The sequence below is a fragment of the Strigops habroptila genome, chromosome 4 (genome assembly GCF_004027225.2).
Source record: "Strigops habroptila isolate Jane chromosome 4, bStrHab1.2.pri, whole genome shotgun sequence".
NCBI classification, from domain to species: domain Eukaryota; kingdom Metazoa; phylum Chordata; class Aves; order Psittaciformes; family Psittacidae; genus Strigops; species Strigops habroptila.
The window spans coordinates 2,023,788-2,043,006 of NC_046358.1; the positions used below are offsets into that span (position 1 = coordinate 2,023,788).

Genomic DNA, 19,219 nt, shown 5'->3' on the forward strand with positions numbered 1-19,219 from the left:
GCGCGGTGCATGCTGGGAGCTGTAGTACTCCCTCCCTGTCTGTGGCAACGCTCCCTCTCCCCCTCAGTGAGCGCGGTGCATGCCGGGAGCTGTAGTCCAGCCCCGCCGCGGGGGACTATGGGAATTGTAGTCCCTCCTCCGCTGTCTCTATAGCAACACCCGCCCTCCCCGCTCCGTGGCGGGCCCGCGGTGCACGCCGGGAGCGTTTCCGTTTCCGCCGGTGCCTCCCGCGTGTGCCGTTGAGGCGCGTTCGCGGCGGAACCGCCGCTACCGGAAGCGGAACCGTCGACACCGGAAACGGAGGAGAAGGAGGAGGCAGTCGGTGCCCAGAGGCCTCCGCCATGGCGCTCATCTGCTCCAGTGAGTGCGGCCGGGACCGGGACCGGGACCGGGACCGGGGCTGGGAGGGGGGGGGAGGCCGCACCGGAGCCTTCCGTTCATCGCTCCCCGTTGTCCGCAGTCTCTAACGAGGTCCCCGAGCACCCGTGCGTGTCGCCGGTGTCCAACCACGTGTACGAGCGGCGCCTCATCGAGAAGTACATCGCGGAGAACGGCACCGACCCCGTTAACAACCAGCCGCTGTCCGAGGAGCAGCTCATCGACATTAAAGGTGGCGGCGAGGGGATGGGGGTGACCCCCGTTATACCGGGGGGGGCGTGAATAGGGGCTTTGGGGGGGGGGATTTGGGGTGTTACGGGGGTGGTGGAGGAGGAGAAAAGGGTTTGAGGGGATGCGGTGATGGGGGGGCTGTGGGAGACCCCAAATGTGGCCACCTGGGGGAGCTGTGGGTCCCCAAGGGGGTGCTAACACCCTAAGGGGCCATGGGAGACCCTAAATGTGTCCACTTAGGGGGAGCTGTGGGTCCCCAGGGGCGTGCTGGCACCCTAAGGGGCTGTGGGAGACCCCAAATGCGGCCACTTAGGGGGAGCTGTGGCTCCCCAATGGGGTGTTAACACCCTAAGACACCATGGGAGACCCCAAATATGGCCAGTTAGGGGGAGCTGTGGGTCCACAATGGGGTGTTAACACCCTAAGGAGCTATGGGAGACCCCAAATATGGCCACTTAGGGGCAGCTGTGGGTCCCCAGTGGGGTGCTGGCACCCTAAGGGGCTATGGGAGACCCCAGATATGGCTACTTGGGGGTGCTAATACCCTAATGGGCCATGGGAGACCCCAAATGTGTTCACTTAGGGGGAGCTGTGGGTCCCTAGTTGGGTGCTGGCACCCTAAGGAGCTATGGGAGACCCCAAATGTGGCCAGTTAGGGGGAGCTGTGGGTCCCCAATGGGGTGCTGGCACCCTAAGGGGCTATGGGAGACCCTAAATGTGGCCAGTTAGGGGGAGCTGTGGGTCCCCAATGGGGTGCTGGCACCCTAAGGGGCTATGGGAGACCCTAAATGTGGCCACTTAGGGGGAGCTGTGGGTCCCCAATGGGGTGCTGGCAACCTAAGGAAGGTTTTCCCTTGGGATTCCTCTCCCTGCAAGCCAAGGGCAGGGAATCCATCCTGGCGGTGGGGCTGGGGATGGTGCTGGACCCCCGAGGCCAGGGTTGATGTTCTCCTTTCCATGTCCTTGCCAGTCGCCCACCCCATGCGCCCGAAGCCTCCGTCTGCCACCAGCATTCCGGCCATCCTGAAAGCCCTGCAGGACGAGTGGGTAAGGTGGGGGGCTGGTGCTGAGGTGCAGGTGCTGAGGCGCGGGGCTGGTGCTGAGGCATGGGGCTGGTGCTGAGGCATGGGGCTGGTGCTGAGGCACGGGTGCTGAGGCACGGGGCCGGTGCTGAGGCATGGGGCTGGTGCACGGGGCTGGTGCTGAGGCACGGGTGCTGAGGCACAGGGCTGGTGCACGGGGCCGGTGCTGAGGTGTGGGCGCTGAGGCGTGGGGCCGGTGTTGAGGTGCGGGGCTGGTGCTGAGGCATGAGTGCTGAGGTGCGGGTGCTGAGGCATGGGGCTGGTACACGGGGCTGGTGCTGAGGTGCAGGTGCTGAGGTGCGGGTGCTGAGGCACGGGGCTGGTGCTGAGGCATGGGGCTAGTGCTGAGGCGTGGGTGCTGAGGTGCGGGTGCTGAGGCACGGGGCTGGTGCTGAGGCATGGGGCTGGTGCTGAGGCGCGGGTGCTGAGGTGCGGGTGCTGAGGCACGGGGCTGGTGCTGAGGCATGGGGCTAGTGCTGAGGCGTGGGTGCTGCAGCACGGGGCCGGTGCTGAGGCACAGGTGCTGAGGCGGGGGGCTGGTGCTGAGGCGCAGGTGCTGAGGTGTGGGTGCTGAGGTGCGGGGCTGGTGCTGAGGCACGGGTGCTGAGGTGCGGCGTGGGTGCTGAGGCATGGGGCCAGAGCTGAGGCGCGGGGCAGGTGCTGAGGGGTGGGTGCTGAGGCACGGGTGCTGAGGCGGGGGGCTGGTCCTGAGGTGCGGGTGCTGAGGTGGGGGGCTGGTGCTGAGGCGCAGGTGCTGAGGTGTGGGTGCTGAGGCGCGGGGTGGGTGCTGTGGTGCAGTGTGGGTGCTGAGGCGCAGGGTGGGTGCTGCGGCGCGGGTGCCGAGGCGCGGGGCGGGTGCTGAGCCCGTGGCCGTGCCGGCAGGATGCGGTCATGCTGCACAGCTTCACGCTGCGGCAGCAGCTGCAGACCACGCGGCAGGAGCTCTCGCACGCGCTCTACCAGCACGACGCCGCCTGCAGGGTCATCGCCCGCCTCACCAAGGAGGTCACCGCCGCCAGGGAGGGTGAGCACCCACCGGCACCGGCGCCGGCGCGGGCCACCGTGGGGACCAGGGTGCTGGGCGCTGGGTGGGGATCAGTGTGCGGGGTGCTGTGGTTGGAATCTGCACTGGGTGCTGGGTGCTGTGGTTGGGATCATTGCACTGGGTGCTGGGCACTGGGTGCTGTGGTTGGAATCAGTGCACTGGGTGCTGGGTGCTGTGGTTGGGATCATTGCACTGGGTACTGGGCACTGGGTGCTGGGCACTGGGTGCTGTGATTGGAATCAGTGCACTGGGTGCTGGGTGGTGTGGTTGGGATCATTGCACTGGGTACTGGGCACTGGGTGCTGGGCACTGGGTGCTGTGATTGGAATCAGTGCACTGGGTGCTGGGTGGTGTGGTTGGGATCATTGCACTGGGTGCTGGGCACTGGGTGCTGTGGTTGGAATCAGTGCACTGGGTGCTGGGTGCTGTGGTTGGGATCATTGCACTGGGTACTGGGCACTGGGTGCTGGGCACTGGGTGCTGTGATTGGAATCAGTGCACTGGGTGCTGGGTGGTGTGGTTGGGATCATTGCACTGGGTGCTGGGCACTGGGTGCTGGGCACTGGGTGCTGTGATTGGAATCAGTGCACTGGGTGCTGGGTGCTGTGGTTGGGATCATTGCACTGGGTACTGGGTGCTGGGTGCTGGGCACTGGGTGTTGGGCAGTGGGTGCTGTGGTTGGAATCAGTGCAGTGGGTGCTGTGGTTGGAATCAGTGCACTGGGTGCTGAGTGGTGTGGTTGGAATCACTGCACTGGGTGCAGGGTGCTGTGGTTGGGATCCCTGCGCTGGGTGCTGGGTGCTGTGGTTGGGATCATTGTACTGGGTGCTGTGGTAGGGATCGGTGGGCTGGGTGCTGGGTGATGTGGTTGGGATCACTGCACTGGGTGCTGGGTGCTGTGGTTGGGATCATTGCACTGGGTGCTGGGCACTGGGTGCTGGGCACTGGGTGCTGTGATTGGAATCAGTGCACTGGGTGCTGGGTGGTGTGGTTGGAATCACTGCACTGGGTGCAGGGTGCTGTGGTTGGGATCCCTGCGCTGGGTGCTGGGTGCTGTGGTTGGGATCCCTGCGCTGGGTGCTGGGTGCTGTGGTTGGGATCATTGTACTGAGCGCTGGGCACTGGGTGCTGTGGTTGGGATCATGGTGCTGGGCGCTGGTGCTGTGGTTGGAATCATTGTACTAGGTGCTGTGGTTGGGATCATTGTGCTGGGCACTGGGTGCTGTGGTTGGGATCATGGTGCTGGGCGCTGGGTGCTGTGGTTGGGATCATGGTGCTGGGCGCTGGGTGCTGTGGTTGGGATCATGGTGCTGGGCAGTGGGTGCTGTGGTTGGGATCATGGTGCTGGGCGCTGGGTGCTGTGGTTGGGATCATGGTGCTGGGCGCTGGGTGCTGTGGTTGGGATCATGGTGCTGGGCGCTGGGTGCTGTGGTTGGGATCATGGTGCTGGGCGCTGGGTGCTGTGGTTGGGATCATGGTGCTGGGCAGTGGGTGCTGTGGTTGGGATCATGGTGCTGGGCGCTGGGTGCTGTGGTTGGGATCATGGTGCTGGGCGCTGGGTGCTGTGGTTGGGATCATGGTGCTGGGCGCTGGGTGCTGTGGTTGGGATCATGGTGCTGGGCGCTGGGTGCTGTGGTTGGGATCATGGTGCTGGGCGCTGGGTGCTGTGGTTGGGATCATGGTGCTGGGCGCTGGGTGCTGTGGTTGGGATCATTGTGCTGGGCACTGGTTGCTGTGGTTAGGATCACTGCACTGGGTGCTGGGTGGTGGGTGCTGTGGTTGGGATCACTCCACTGGGTGCTGGGTGCTGTGGTTGGAATCACTGCGCTGGGTGGTGGGTGCTGTGGTTGGGATCACTGCACTGGGTGGTGGGTGGCGTGGTTGGAATCACTGCACTGGGTGCTGGATGCTGTGGTTGGGATCACTGCTCTGGGTGCTGGACAGTGGGTGATGCGGCTGGGATCATTGTACTGGGTGGTGGGTGCTGTAGTTGGGATCACAGCACTGGGTGGTGGGCACTGGGTGTTGTGGTTGGGATTGCTGCACTGGGTGGTGGGTGCTGTGGTTGGGATCACTGCACTGGGTCCTGGACAGTGGGTGAAGTGCTTGGAATTGTACTGGGTGCTGGGTGGTGGGTGCTGTGGTTGGGATCACTGCACTGGGCACTGGGTGCTGTGGTTGGAATCATTGTACTGGGTGCTGTGGTTGGGATCACGGCACTGGATGCTGGGTGCTGTGCTTGGAATCATTGTACTGGGTGCTGGGCACTGGGTGCTGTGGTTGGGATCATGATGCTGGGCGCTGGGTGCTGTGGTTGGAATCACTGTAATGGGTGCTGGGCACTGGGTGCTGTGGTTGAGATCACTCCACTGGGTGCTGGGTGCTGTGGTTGGAATCATTGTGCTGGGTGGTGGACAGCAGGTGCTGCAGTTGGAATCCCTGCACTGGGTGCTGAGTGCTGTGATTGGAATCGTACTGGGCACTGGGTGCTGGGATCCCTGCACTTGGGTGCTGTGGTTGGGATCCCTGCACTGGGTGCTGGGTGCTGTGGTTGGGATCCCTGCGCTGGGTGCTGGGTGCTGTGGTTGGGATCACTCTGTTGGGCTCTGCCTCCTTTCCCATTCCCGTTCCTCATCCCGGGCTCTCCCCAGCTCTGGCCACGCTGAAGCCTCAGGCCGGGCTCCTCGTGCCGCAGACGGTGCCGTCCTCGCAGCCCAGCGTGGCCGTGAGTCCCCCAGCACCCATCCCCGCTCTCCTCCCACCCATCCCCGCCCCTTCCCACCCTGCTCCTCCTCGGGGGCCACCAACCCTGTGCGTGTCCCGTGCAGGGAGCTGGGGAGTCCATGGATCTGGGAGAACTTGCTGGCATGACCCCAGAGATCATCCAGAAGGTAAAAACATCTCCTGGGCTGCTGGAGCCACCCCCAGCCCCTCGTCTCCTTGCTCCTGGTCCCTCCGTGACCACGTTCTCTTCCACAGCTCCAAGACAAGGCCACGGTGCTCACCACGGAGCGTAAGAAGGTGAGGGGCTCCGTGTCACCCTAAAGCCACCACAGCAGGTACCTGCTGTGCTCCAGGAGGTGCTGATGTCCATCCCCATCCCCTTTCCCTTCTGCAGAGAGGGAAGACGGTCCCGGAGGAGCTGGTGAAGCCGGAGGAGCTCAGCAAGTACCGGCAGGTTGCTTCACACGTGGTGAGTGCCGTGGGGCCAGGGAGGGCTTCAGGACCTGCCCCATGGAGCTGGTCCCTCCTGCACCATGTCCAGAAGGGACACATCTGCTGCTGGGCAGAGCATGGAGAAGGTTGTGACTCTCTGTGCTATGAGATGCTCCACAAGCTCTTGCTCTCGTGGTGAAGGAGCTCCTGGAGCATCTTGAGGAGCTTCTCAGCTCCTTTGGGGGCTGGTTTCATGCTTGTGGCACTCACCCAGTGTCCTCCCGCCTCCCCCAGGGGCTGCACAGCGCCAGCATTCCAGGGATCCTGGCCTTGGACCTCTGTCCTTCTGACACCAACAAGATCCTCACTGGTGAGGAACCCTCCTCTGCTTGCTGGGGCTGCGTGGTGGCACCTCAGAGCTCCCCGTGCCTGGGAGCAGCTCCCTTCCTCTGGGTTTTTGGGGGATCGAGGTGGGACAAGGAACATGAGGGGTTCTCATGCACCAGGAAAGGAGGTGGACATGGAGCTGGTTGGCCCCAAGTCCCATCTCTCCTCACTCTGTGCTTTGTTTTCTAGGTGGAGCTGATAAAAACGTCATTGTCTTTGACAAGAGCTCGGAGCAGATCCTGGCAACGCTCAAGGGGCATTCCAAGAAGGTTACCAGCGTTGTGTTCCATCCATCCCAGGTGTGCTCAGGTCCACGTTCCTGCTCTTCCCTCACAGCCAGACTGCTCCAGATGGGGTTTTCTGGTGCCTTTTCTGTTCTGGTGAGGTCTCCACCTCACTCAGACAACGAAAAGGTGAAGATCTTTTGATGTCCTTCATCCCTGTCCAGGATCTGGTGTTCTCAGCCTCTCCAGATGCCACCATCCGGATCTGGTCTGTCCCCAACGCCTCGTGCGTGCAGGTTGTGCGTGCCCACGAGGGCTCGGTGACAGGGCTGAGCCTCCATGCCACAGGTGACTACCTCCTCAGCTCTTCAGATGACCAGGTGAGACCCATCCCAGGCCCCAGAACCTTCCTCCTGCTCCTCATCTCCACGTACTCACCACGTTCTCCCTCTCCTCCAGTACTGGGCTTTCTCGGATATCCAGACAGGCCGTGTCCTCACCAAGGTGACGGATGAGAGCTCTGGCTGTGGTAAGGATGGAGATGAGGATCCCAACCCTGTTGGGAGCTTGTGGAGAAGGGATTTATCCTGCTTGTGGGTCCTGGAGCTCACCAGAACTTGATGGGGAGGGCTGGTGACAAAGAAATCCTTCCCAATGCTCCAAATCATGGAATGGTTTGGGATGAAGGGAGCTTAAAGCTCATCCCATTCCAAGCCCTCAGGGACACCTTCCACTAGAGCAGGTTGCTCCAAGCCCCTGTGTCCAACCTGGCCTTGAACACTGCCAGGGATGGGGCAGCCACAGCTTCTCTGGGCACCCTGTGCCAGCGCCTCAGCACCCTCACAGGGAAGAGCTGCTTCCCAACGCAATTCCCGTGTCTCTGCAGCTCTCACCTGCGCCCAGTTCCACCCGGATGGGCTCATTTTTGGAACGGGAACGATGGACTCTCAGATCAAGATCTGGGATCTGAAGGTAGGGCTGGCTCTGGGTGTGCAAGGGGAGGCGATGGGGAGGCAGCATCCTGCGGGGGGGGGGATGTGGTTTGGTGCCCAGCAGAGGGTTCAATCCAAGGAGTTTGGGGATTCCAAACCCACAAAGCGTCAGCTCAGGAGCAGTCACTTCGCCCACCCTGGTTCTGGCTCTGAAGCAGACTGAGGGTAGAATGAACCAGGTTGGAAAGTCCTTTAAGATCATCAAGTCCAGCCCCAAGGCCACCACTGACCCACGACACTGAGGGCCCAGTCTATAGGGTTTGGGAGCCCCCCCAGGGCCGGTGGCTCCAGCCCTGCCCTGGGCAGCCTGTTCCAATGCCTGAGCACCCTCTGGGGAAGGAATTGTTCCTCAGCTCCATCTAAACCTGCCCTGGGGCAGCTTGAGGCCGTTTCCTCTTGTCCCATCCCTTGTTCCTTGGGAGCAGAGCCCAGCCCCCTCCTGGCTCCATCCTCCTGTCAGGCAGTTGCAGAGAGCGAGAAGGTCCCCCCTGAGCCTTCTCTTCTCCAGACTAAACCCCCCCAGGTCCCTCAGCCGTTCCTCATCACACTTGTGCTCCAGGCCCTGCACCAGCTCCGGGGCCCTTCTCTGGCCCCGCTCCAGCCCCTCAATGTCTCTCTTGGGGTGAGGGGCCCAGAACTGACCCAGGATTTGAGGTGCAGCCCCACCAGTGCCCAGCACAGGGGGACAGTCCCTGCCCTGGCCCTGCTGCCACACTGGGGCTGGGACAGGCCCCAGGCTGCTGGTGGCCTCTTGGCTGCCTGGGCACAAGCTGCTCCTGTTCAGCTCCATCAGGTCCTTTTCCATGAGCAGCTTCCCAAGCCTGGAGCATTCCATGGGGCTGCTGTGGCCCAAGTGCAGGACCTAGCACTGAACCTCAGCCCATGGATCCAGCCCAACAGCAGCCACTGGGCTGCCAGGATCCCACCTCCAGCTCCTCTCCCTGTTCTCCCAGCCATAAAGCTGCTGCACTTCCCTCCTGACAACCTGTCTCCAACTGCCTTTTCCCTCAGGAACGCACCAACGTGGCCAACTTCCCGGGACACTCCGGTCCCATCACCAGCATCGCCTTCTCGGAGAACGGCTACTACTTGGCCACGGCAGCAGATGACTCCTCTGTCAAGCTTTGGGACCTGCGGAAGCTCAAGAACTTCAAGACTTTGCAGCTGGACAACAACTTTGAGGTGGGACCATCCCCTTTTCCTCCTAAAAGCCTTGTTGGGTGGTTGGCAGCTTCCTCTCCCAGTGCTCATCGGCTCTGGGCTCACTCCTCTGCTTTGGAGGAGCATGTTGTGGAGGTGATGCCCCCTTTCCAGCCCCCTAAAAGGCTGTTTGGAGCTTCCTGAGCTTGATCTGAGCCTCTTTCCCCTTCTCCTCCGTAGGTGAAGTCTCTCATCTTTGACCAGAGCGGCACCTACCTGGCTCTGGGTGGGACGGATGTCCAGATCTACATCTGTAAGCAATGGACTGAGATCCTCCACTTCACAGGTGAGGGCTTGAGAGGGGACCATGGGAGGGCAGAAGCTTGAGAGGAAACCCTCTCCTGGCTCTGTCAAGCTTCTCCCACCCCACCAGCACCTCTCTCTGCACCCTCAATGGAGGACAAGCAGGGGGTAACTCTACTTGGTCCCATAACCACGGTCTCTTCCCTCCGCAGAGCACAGTGGCCTCACCACAGGGGTGGCTTTTGGCCACCACGCCAAGTTCATCGCCTCCACAGGCATGGACCGAAGCCTCAAGTTCTACAGCCTGTAGCCATGGAGCTGGGGTCTCACTGGGGTTTGGGATGGGAGGGATATGGGGATGGGGTGGGGGGGAGCCGGGTTCATCCCTGCTCCAGGCTCTCCTGCTGTAGCTGTTTGGGTTTTTGCCTTCATGGGGTTGTTTTAGGTGGGTTTTTTCCTTTGCTGGTCTCGTGTGTGTCTTTTTCTTTCCTGCCTTTAGATTCTGGTTGGTTGTGCTTGGAAGTGGGACAACGAGAAGCTCCAAGCCTGGTGCTGGTGGATGTTTGCAGCTGGGATGTGTGGAATGTCGGGGGGGGAAAAGGGGAGGAATGGGCAGGGTTTGTATCAGTTCTCTATAGTTTCAGGGTGGAAATAAAGAGCTCTTCACCGTAACGTGTGTTCCAGCACAGCGTGGCTGGGGGAAGGAAGGCAAGAAAGGAGCTGTCAGAGGCACGGGGCCACCACCAGTGGGTTGAGGAGGAGATGTGGGTGCTGCCAGTTTGGGGATGGGGACATGGGAGCCTTTTCTTCCCTCCTGTCCCCCCTTAGGGACAAGCCACCACCTCAAGCCATGCTCCACACGCTTTATTTCATCCAGCTTGGCCAGAGGTGAAGCAAGATCTGGCTGGAGAAGAAGAAGAGTTAGAGCCGGGATGAAGGGTGAGGAAGAGGAGGGAACTCACCCACCACCTCACTGCAGTTTGGGCACCATGGGGAAGGTGACGGGTCCCTGCGAGGTGACCGTGCCCGTGGCTCCGCTTGTCCTCCTGTCCCTTGTGGACCGACGTGCTCCTGGGCAGGGACAAGGGGGCTTGGTGTGGGGACAGTGCGGGACAAGCACAACGGGGATCCCCACCCCCAGGGGCCCCCCAATACTCACGGGAGGGCACCCCGAGCTGGCAGGAGGGCCGGCAGGGCTCGGGCTGCGCGAGGTGGCACACGGAGGCGCTGCAGGAGATGTACACCTACAGCCCCACACATGGGCTCCATCAGGCTGGAGGCACCAGAGAAGGGGCTCCCAGCCCCACGGAACCCCATCCAACAAGCAGCACAGCACCATGGTGGGGTGCTGGGGTGGGATTTGGGGGTGTTCATTAAGCCTGAGGGCGGTTTTGCCCCCCCTCACCTCTCCCTCCAGCACTGCCATGGATGGGGGCTCCACAAAGGTGAAGGTGGAGATGACGAAGCGCTGGTAGTGGCTGGGGAAGGGAAGCTGTGGAGAAGCTGGTCCCACTGGCACAAGCTGTGTCCTGTAGTTATCCCCTACAAAGGGGCACCTTGGGGTGCAAAAGGGACCTTTGCTTAATGCAGGTGCACCCCAACACCCCATCTCCAGCACCTCCTGCCCCTCTCTGCTCACCCATCCACCAGGATGGGCCACTGGGGCTCAGCCGTGGGGTCGGTGCTGGGGGATGCCCAGCAGTGGTGCAGCACCAGCACCAGGTTGGGGTCCGTCTTCTGCAGGAGCCGAACCTCCACGTAGATGGGGTCCCGCAGCACCTTCACCAGCGGGAAGTCACCATCGGGGTGGTAGGAGCTGTAGCTTTCATCTATGGGAAAGGGGAGAAGCTGAGCGGGATGGGGGGTGACCTGGGATCGGGGGGGGACCAGCGGACGGGCTGCTCACCAGTGGCGATGCGCAACTGGAGCCCCAGCGGCCCCGGCCTGGCCACGGGGGCAGCCGTGGTGGGGATGGCCACCTCCATGCGGAGGGGCAGGAGCTCGCTGGCGTTGTAGATGCAGCGAGCTTGGAGGCTGTGGGGAGCAGAGCAGAGATGGGTGATCCCCCCCCACCCCTCCATGTCCTCCAGACCCAAAGAGGAACCATCCCTGGTCCCAGCAGCAAGAACCAGCAGGAGGAAGGATTTGGGGATGCTGGAGGTGATGGGGGGGATGTCCTCTTACATGTAGATGCTGTCGCGTGTGATGGAGCCACGGGGGGACCCCTGGACATCGATGGTGGAGATGAGCTGGTTCTCATAGATGAGCCGGTCCTCGATGACCTGAGGGGGACACGGGCACGGGGTGAGGGTGCTCTGAGTGCCCATGGCGGGGTGGTGATGGCGATGGTGGCTATCACATCCCAACCTGGACCGTGGTGCCACACTGTGTGACGGCGAAGCGGAACATGACGAAGGCCTCGGTGACCCGCTGGGGCTCGCAGCCGGGCTGGGTGCTGGCCAGGCGCACGCTGTCCAGGTTGTAGGGCTGGGTGCTGAGACCCCGCGGCACCACCAGCACGAAGTGACCCTCCAGCAGGCACTGCACCGTGGCTGCGGTGGGAGGGGGTGATCCCGTCAACCCCAGGAACAGGGAGTCATGGAATGGGGTGGGTTGGAAGGGACCTTAAAGCTCATCCAGGGCAGGGACACCTTCCACTAGAGCAGGTTGCTCCAAGCCCCTGTGTCCAACCTGGCCTTGAACACTGCCAGGGATGGGGCATTCACCACTTCCTGGGTTCCTCAATCAGCTAAGCTGGAAAAGACCTTCAAGATCATCAAGTCCAACCAGGACTAAAGGCCACCACTACCCTGTGTCACTGAGGGCTTTGTCTACACTGGTTTTGAACCCCTCCATGGACGGTGCCTCCACCACTGCCCTGAGCAACCTGTTCTAATGCCTGACCCCGCTTTGGCTTTCAAACTATTCCCAATCTCCCCTTTAAAGAGGACCTCCAGCCCCGTTTATCCACCCCGCAGCTTCCAAGCAGGGGTGGAGGTGATGGGACATCCCCCCTCCGAGCATCCTACCGGTGTTGCCATAGTAACAGGGAGCAGCCCGGTCCATGTCATCGTAGCAGCATCCCGCCTGCAGACACGCATCCCGGCCCCGCGGTGCCACGCACGGCATCCTCCCCACTGCTACCTGGCACTGCTCCCGGCTCAGCTGCGTGCCTGGGGTGGCACAAAGGGGACATTGCCCTCGATGCCCACGCCGAAGCATCCCCCTGCCCATCCCGGGGACCCCATCCCACCACCTCCGCTTACCTGCCCCTGCCGAGGGGTAGAAGAGGGCCGTGGATTGCAGGAGACTGGGCTGGGATTGAAGGCCAGGACGCATCAAGCCAGGTTGGGCTTGGGGCTGGAGCCCTGGGCGCCCCACACCCGGCTGGGGCCGAGCATGGAGACCAGGACGCATCAAACCCGGGCGGGATTGGAGCCCTGGATGGGTTAAACCCGGTCGGGAATGGCTGGGATGGACCAGCCCAGCTTGGCTCTGGAGCCCGGGATGGACGCGACTCCCTTGGGAATGGGGCTGAGGGTTGGGATGAGTTAAACCCGGCTGGTTTGGGGGCTGAGCGGCCGGGCGTACAAAGCCTGTGTGGGTCTGAGCACCAGCGTGCATGAAGCCACCGGCGCCATGCACCAACCCAGGCTGGTTTGGGGTCTGAAGCACTGGACGAAGAGCTCCTGGTTGAGTTTGAGCTCCAGGATGCACCAAAACAGGTTGGTTTTGGGGCTGAATTGCTGGACGAAGACGACCTGGTTGAGTTTGAGCTCCAGGATGCACCAGAACAGGCTGGGTTTGGGTCTGAACCACTGGACGAAGAGCTCCTGGTTGAGTTTGAGCTCCAGGATGCATCAAGCCAGGTTGGTTTTGAGGTGCAAGCCCTGGGCGAAGACGATCTGCTTGATTTTGACCAACCAGACCAGGTTGGTTTTGGGTTTGAACCACTGGACGAAGATGTCCCGGTTGACTTTGGGCTCCAGGATGCACCAGAAGAGGTTGATTTTGGGTTTGAACCACTGGACGAAGAACTCCTGGTTGAGTTTGAGCTCCAGGATGCACCAACCCAGGTTGGTTTTGGGTCTGAGCTGCCGGACGAAGGCGACCCGGTTGATTTGGAGGCCCAGGGAGCACCATTCCGGGCTGGTTCTGGGAGTGAACTCCAGCTTGAAGAACTCCTGCTTGATTCTGAGCCCCAAGATGCACCAGACCAGGCCGGGTGTGGGTCTGAACCCCTGGACGAAGACGACCCGGTTGACTTGGCGCTGCAGGATGCCCCATCCCAGGCTGGTTCTGAGGCTGCTGATCTTGGGGCCCCCCAAAGGGCTGTGTCCGCACCACGGGGTGAACCTGCTCCGGGTGCACTTGGGATGCGAGCTGGGATGCTGGGATGGTGATGGAGGATTGGGACACTTGGTGCAGGAGGCCCGGCTGGGACAGGGGGACGAGGACACCAGCCTGGCTCTGATGGATGCTATTGCCATGAGCATCCCCTTGCTGCTCGGTGCGTGTGGTGAGGACCTCGTAGTCACCGTGCTGTGGACAGGTCATGTTGACTTCATAGGAGGTGACCAGGACCCCGCTGAGCAGCGTCTCCTCCAGCTGCACCCGCAGGACGTAGCGGTCCTCCTGCAACGGGATGGAGGGGACAGTGACCCACAGCACAACAGCACTGGATGGGGATGATGGGAGGGATGGACTCTCACCTTCACCAGCACGTGGCAGCCCTCGTAGCCAGAGGAGAAGGTGATGGCACCGTCTGCCCCGGTGTGGAGCCAATGGAGGCAGATGGAGCAGTTGGCAACATCGAAGCGGCTCCCGAACTCATCTATGGGGACAGTGAGAGTCATGGGATGGTTTGGGATGAAGGGAGCTTAAAGCTCCTCCAGTCCCAACCCCCTGCCACGGGCAGGGACACCTTCCACTAGAGCAGGTTGCTCCAAGCCCCTGTGTCCAACCTGGCCTTGAACACTGCCAGGGATGGGGCAGCCACAGCTTCTCTGGGCACCCTGTGCCAGCGCCTCAGCACCCTCACAGGGAAGAGCTTCTGCCTCAGAGCTCATCTCAATCTCCCCTCTGGCAGGTTAAAGCCATTCCCCTTGGCCTGTCCCTCCATCCCTTGTCCAAAGCCCCTCTCCAGGTTTCCTGGAGCCCCTTTAGGCACTGGAGCTGCTCTAAGGTGTCCCCTTCAGGAGCCTTCTCTTCTCCAGGCTGCCCCAGCCCAGCTCTCTCAGCCTGGCTCCAGAGCAGAGCTGCTCCAGCCCTCGCAGCAGCTCCGGGGCCTCCTCTGGCCTCGCTCCAACAGCTCCACGTCCCTCTTGTGCTGATGCTCCCTATGGAGCACACTCCAACCCCCTCCAGCACCCCCCCACCAGGTCACTCCTGTTTTGGGACGGGTGATGCCGAACATCCCCACTCACCCATGACTCTGAAGCGGACGCTGCGCCCACGGCTGGGGTACACCACCAGCTGCATGCTGTATTCCCCACACTCGGAGCGGTACCGCAGCAGCGAGAAGGTGGCTCCGGGCCCCTGGCACACGAGGAGCAGCAGGAGCAGGAGGGAGCAGCTTGATCCCATGGTGAGCAGCAATCCAGGCTCTATGGGTCAGCTCCGGGGCTGGGGATTTATAGCCGGCTGCTTGGAATGCACCGGAGGGCATCGGGTGACCCGTGGGACATGTTGGGATGGTTCCAGGGCTCCGCGCTCCTCTGCCACCAGCAACCTCATTGCCCCGGCCCATGGTCACCTCCCATGGCCGGGGTGACCGGGGAGGGACCGAAGGCTCTTCAAAGCAGCGTTGTCCTTGGGAATAGGGAATGGAGACAAAGAGCTTCTGCCTTATCTCCAACCTGCACTTCCCCTGTTTCAGTTTGAATCCATCACCCCTTGTCCTATCGCTCCAGTCCCTGATGAAGGACCCTCTCCAGCATCCTTGTAGCCCCCTTCAGACACTGGAAGCTGCTCTGAGGTCTCCACGCAGCTTCTCTTCTCCAGGCTGAACAGCCCCAATGTTCTCAGCCTGGCTCCATACGGGAGCTGCTCCAGCCTCTCATCATCCTCGTGGCCTCCTCGGGCCCTGCTCCAACAGCTCCATGTCCTCCTGATGCTGAGGACACCAGACCTGGATGCAGCATCCAAGTGGGGTCTCGCAGAGCAGAGCAGAGGGGCAGCATCACCTCCTTCGACCTGTTGGTCACACTCCTTCTGGTGCAGCCCATGATACGGTTGGTTTCTGGTCTTCTTGGTCTTACCTTTCTTGCAGCCTAAACCAAGACACCACATCCCACCTCTCCTCACCACTATGATGGTCACCACCGGCTCCTTTACCTGTCTTAGCATATATCAGGTATGAACATGCCTGGAATCCTCTTTGCCACCCTCCATCCCCACCCCAGGTACCAACCTCATCATTTTGGGGTTAAAACCCTCTCTCCTCATGGGAACCTCTATCTTCAGCATTCCCAATGGAAAACCTGCCATAGGGCTCCCCCCATGGTGCCTCCACCCCATATGCTCAGGCAGCACCAGGCAGCGAGGCTCTAAGGCTGACCTTTATTAACGGGGGTCCTTTCACCCCATCCCCATCACAGCTTCCCAGCGGCACATCTCAGATGTTGCTCCAAGAACCGGATAATCTCCTTCCACGAGTGTTCCTGAGCCTTGGCATGAGGTTTGACTTCACCCCCCCACAGCAGGGGCAGGGGGCTGCTCCTGATGCTGGATATGCTGCACAGGGGGGAACAGGGGGGCTCGATCAAGTGCCCGGCCCCAGGGTAGGACAAGAGGTGACATTGCCCTGGTGGCATCCGTGCCATGGCCAGCCTGGCAAAGAGCTTGCTGTTGAGGCTGCGGTCGGCCTCCCCCACCACAAAGAGGACCTTCCCCTTGATCTTCTCAACAGGGATGGCCGAGGAGCGGTGCGTGGGGTCCTGGGGGTCACTGAAGACAGCAGAGTTGTCCAATGCCCCCATCTCCGTGATGGTCACACGCTCAAGGCCATAGGGAATAGCGGGGATGTAGAGGTCCTTGTAGACCAGAGGGTTGCCGTGGAGGAAAGCAGTGCCGTTGATCCACACCGTGGCCACCACCTGCGGGAGGAAGGTGGCCATGGCCAAAGCCACCTCTGCTCCTTTGGAGACGCCGATGACACCCAAGCCGGGGCCTCGCACCTGAAACAGGGGGAAATGGAGCCAAACGGGAGCACCCCACGTTGGGATGTCATTGGGATGTATCATGGAATGGGTTGGGTTGAAGGGAGCTTAAAGCTCCTCCAGCTCCAACCCCCTGCCACGGGCAGGGACACCTTCCACTAGAGCAGGTTGCTCCAAGCCCCTGTGTCCAACCTGGCCTTGAACACTGCCAGGGATGGGGCAGCCACAGCTTCTCTGGGCACCCTGTGCCAGCGCCTCAGCACCCTCACAGGGAAGAGCTTCTGCCTCAGAGCTCATCTCAGTCTCCCCTCTGGCAGGTTAAAGCCATTCCCCTTGGCCTGTCCCTACAGGCCCTTGGCCAAAGCCCCTCTCCAGGTTTCCTGGAGCCCCTTTAGGCCCTGGAGCTGCTCTAAGGTCTCCCCTTCAGGAGCCTTCTCTTCTCCAGGCTGCCCCAGCCCAGCTCTCTCAGCCTGGCTCCAGAGCAGAGCTGCTCCAGCCCTCGCAGCAGCTCTGGGGCCTCCTCTGGCCTCGCTCCACCAGCTCCACGTCCCTCTTATGTTGGGGACACCGTCTCCCCATAGCGCAGCAGAGGGGGAGAATCCCCTCCCTCCACCTCCTTATCCACATCTTTCCTATCCAGACCTTGCTTATCCACCCACCCCACTGCTGGGTGCTGCAGGGCTCACCTTGGGGTGCTGGAGCAGCACCGTGGTCGCCTCCTCGAAGTAATCCATGTCGAGCTGGCTCAGGGTGTGGGGCAGGTCATCATAGGCAAAGAAAGCCAGTGCCAGCACCGCGAAGCCCCGGCTGGCCAAAAGCCCTGCTCGGAACTCAATGAGACCTCCTGCACCCCCAAAGAGATCCACAACCCCCGGGAAGGGTCCTGGTCCTGTGGGGAACCAGAGGAACCATCGCTGATGGTGGTGAGAGGAGCCACCAACTCCACCACGCACCCCCATGAGGGTTCCCTGCACCCCATTGCTCACCGGGTGGCAAGAAGAGAGCCCCACGGACCCTGCCCTCCCTGATGGGCACCCGCTGCACCCCGGGACCCACAAACCAGCGCTCGGCTTCACACGAAGCCAATGGCTGGTCCTGGGGCCCGTTGACCAGGTGGACGCCATCGAACACTTCCACATGGATGAGGAAGGGGCTGCCGGTCACATCCCGCTTGAGCAGGCGTCGGAAGAGGGTGTCGGGCTGTAGGAACCACAGCAGCCCCATAGGGCAGAGGCCGCTGTAGCTGCCGCCGAGGGCAGGCTGGTACCCGGGGTCCACCTCGCCCATTCCATCGGCATGGAAGAAGGCTCGAGCCTGGAAGCGCTCCCCCTGCTCATCCATGAGCCAGGCCCGCAGGGTGACGAGCTGCGATGGGGACAGACCCCGCACGTGCACCCGCACGGGGCGGTCAGCGAGGGAGGAGCGCGGTGTCACCGTCACCTCCACCATGGTGCGCCTATGGGGAGGGAGAGGAGCATCAACACAGCTCATCCTACCTGCATCCCGCATCCTGAGAGTCATGGAATGGGTTGGGATGAAGGGAGCTTAAAGCTCCTCCAGCTCCAACCCCCGCCACGGGCAGGGACACCTTCCACTAGAGCAGGTTGCTCCAAGCCCCTGTGTCCAACCTGGCCTTGAACACTGCCAGGGATGGGGCAGCCACAGCTTCTCTGGGCACCCTGTGCCAGCGCCTCAGCACCCTCACAGGGAAGAACTTCTTATATCCAACCTAAATCCCCCCTGTTTCAGTTTGAACCCATCACCCCTTGTCCTATCACTCCAGTCTCTGATGAAGGTCCCTCTCCAGCATCCTTGTAGCCCCCTTCAGACACTGGAAGCTGCTCTGAGGTCTCCACGCAGCTTCTCTTCTCCAGGCTGAACAGCCCCAGTGTTCTCAGCCTGGCTCCATACGGGAGCTGCTCCAGCCCCTGAGCATCCTCGTGGCCTCCTCTGGCCTTGCTCCAACAGCTCCATGTCCTCCTGATGCTGAGGACACCAGACCTGGATGCAGCATCCAAGTGGGGTCTCACAGAGCAGAGGGGCAGCATCACCTCCTGGCCACCCCTCACCCCCCCAACACTCACCCAGCAGCAGGGACACCCTTTTTGCCCCTCTCCCCCAGGCCCAGCACCCACTTTTCCCCCTCCCATCCTCTTCCTCTGCACTCCAACACCATGGGCAAGGGGACAAAGGACAGGGAGGCTCTGGGGGCACAAGCTATAGGCCCCCATTCCCATCCGGGCCCCATTCCCATGCAGAACAGCCACACAGGGAGGTGCTGGCACTATCCCGACCCCGGTAGGAGACACCACATATACACCCCACTAGGAACAACAGCCCCCCAAAGCCACGGGGATGGGCTCCAAACCCCCCTTTCAGCACCCTCACCTCTTACCCAGCCAGCAGGGCAAAGGCTGGGTGGAAGTGTAGGGAGGGAGTTGCTGGAAGAGGATGGGCTCTTCCATGCCTCGGGAATCACTCATTAACCAGGAAGCAACGAGGGCAAAGCCCTTCTACCCCGTGACCTGCTGGCAACCGCCCCATAGCATCAGTGCACCCCATAGCTCCTGCCTTCCTTGCCTCTGGAAGCTCTCGATGGGATCCCCATCCCAAATCCTGCTCAACGGGGCAACAAGAAGCTCTGCCCCACACACTGGGGTCCCCTATATTGCCCCATCTATGATTAACCCACCCTTAAGCTTCATTCTGCTCCATGCAGGACCAGCTCCCTGCTCATCCCAGGGCCACAGGCTCACGGTGTTCCCACCAGGATGAAGCTCCTGGGGCTGGGTACCACCATGTGCTCCCATTCCAGGGGTTTATCCCCCTGGAAGCTCGTGTTTGCCCACCCAGTGACACCCTCAGCCCCCCCCCATAGGCTGAAGTCACCACCCTCAAAAGGGATGGAGAATGGGATGTTAAAACCCAGGAATGAGATCTGGGGGGGTTCCCACCCCAAACCCCTTCCTTCCAGCCCCATATTCCCTTCCCATCCCATCAGTGCAGCAGAAACAAACACCCTCCCTTTGGGATGGGCTCCAGGGCTCATTCCCACTGGGATGAGATCCCCTCTTTGAGGAATGGGAGGCTCAAGGGGTGATGGGCCACCGCACTGTGACCA

The 19,219-nt window shown here is 61.6% G+C and overlaps 3 protein-coding genes across 5 annotated transcripts; 1 reads left to right on the forward strand and 2 right to left on the reverse strand.

Moving 5' to 3' along the window:
- The first annotated feature begins 236 nt into the window (after window positions 1-236).
- Window positions 237-9,610, forward strand: PRPF19 (pre-mRNA processing factor 19). Its single transcript, XM_030483648.1, has 16 exons — window positions 237-360; window positions 461-610; window positions 1,580-1,656; window positions 2,574-2,715; window positions 5,388-5,461; window positions 5,565-5,627; window positions 5,716-5,757; window positions 5,855-5,929; window positions 6,187-6,262; window positions 6,469-6,578; window positions 6,728-6,883; window positions 6,963-7,032; window positions 7,390-7,475; window positions 8,507-8,677; window positions 8,876-8,981; window positions 9,151-9,610. The coding sequence occupies exons 1-16, from the start codon at window positions 342-344 to the stop codon at window positions 9,246-9,248; spliced, it is 1,515 nt and encodes a 504-aa protein (XP_030339508.1). The 5' UTR covers window positions 237-341; the 3' UTR covers window positions 9,249-9,610.
- Window positions 9,611-9,786: 176 nt separating this feature from the next.
- On the reverse strand, window positions 9,787-14,524 carry ZP1 (zona pellucida glycoprotein 1). The gene is made up of 11 exons (XM_030483600.1): window positions 14,365-14,524; window positions 13,651-13,772; window positions 12,205-13,573; window positions 11,968-12,111; window positions 11,306-11,490; window positions 11,123-11,220; window positions 10,845-10,972; window positions 10,578-10,767; window positions 10,344-10,494; window positions 10,098-10,182; window positions 9,787-10,009 (listed from the first exon to the last, which is right to left on the reverse strand). The coding sequence occupies exons 1-11, from the start codon at window positions 14,522-14,524 to the stop codon at window positions 9,909-9,911; spliced, it is 2,733 nt and encodes a 910-aa protein (XP_030339460.1). The 3' UTR covers window positions 9,787-9,908.
- Window positions 13,431-18,949, reverse strand: LOC115606966 (acyl-coenzyme A amino acid N-acyltransferase 1-like). 3 transcript variants are annotated; one of them, XM_030483656.1, is made up of 5 exons: window positions 18,487-18,949; window positions 17,085-17,554; window positions 16,785-16,987; window positions 15,522-16,116; window positions 13,431-13,441 (listed from the first exon to the last, which is right to left on the reverse strand). In XM_030483656.1, exons 1-4 carry the CDS (start codon window positions 18,579-18,581, stop codon window positions 15,532-15,534), a joined length of 1,353 nt encoding a protein of 450 aa, XP_030339516.1. In that variant the 5' UTR covers window positions 18,582-18,949; the 3' UTR covers window positions 13,431-13,441; window positions 15,522-15,531. The 3 variants fall into 3 exon arrangements, with proteins under 3 accessions (XP_030339516.1, XP_030339515.1, XP_030339517.1); XM_030483655.1 differs by lacking the exon at window positions 13,431-13,441 and having other exon boundaries at window positions 15,481-16,116; window positions 18,487-18,948; XM_030483657.1 differs by lacking the exon at window positions 13,431-13,441 and having other exon boundaries at window positions 15,481-16,116; window positions 18,494-18,947.
- Between the last annotated feature and the right edge of the window lie 270 nt (window positions 18,950-19,219).

Coding starts and splice junctions, on each gene's coding strand:
- ZP1 (XM_030483600.1), bottom strand. CDS start 14,524: ATGGGATCAAGCTGCTCCCTCCTGCTCCTGCTGCTCCTCGTGTGCCAG. Junction 12,112..12,204: donor CTACCCCTCGGCAGGGGCAG/GTAAGCGGAGGT, acceptor GTGCCACCCCAG/GCACGCAGCTGAGCCGGGAG. Junction 10,010..10,097: donor CCAGCTCGGGGTGCCCTCCC/GTGAGTATTGGG, acceptor GTCCCTGCCCAG/GAGCACGTCGGTCCACAAGG.
- PRPF19 (XM_030483648.1), top strand. Junction 5,930..6,186: donor GGCAGGTTGCTTCACACGTG/GTGAGTGCCGTG, acceptor CGCCTCCCCCAG/GGGCTGCACAGCGCCAGCAT. Junction 6,884..6,962: donor TCAGCTCTTCAGATGACCAG/GTGAGACCCATC, acceptor CCTCTCCTCCAG/TACTGGGCTTTCTCGGATAT.
- LOC115606966 (XM_030483656.1), bottom strand. CDS start 18,581: ATGAGTGATTCCCGAGGCATGGAAGAGCCCATCCTCTTCCAGCAACTC. Junction 17,555..18,486: donor CCCTGCTGGCTGGGTAAGAG/GTGAGGGTGCTG, acceptor CCCTCCCCATAG/GCGCACCATGGTGGAGGTGA. Junction 16,988..17,084: donor GGCTCTCTTCTTGCCACCCG/GTGAGCAATGGG, acceptor GGTTCCCCACAG/GACCAGGACCCTTCCCGGGG.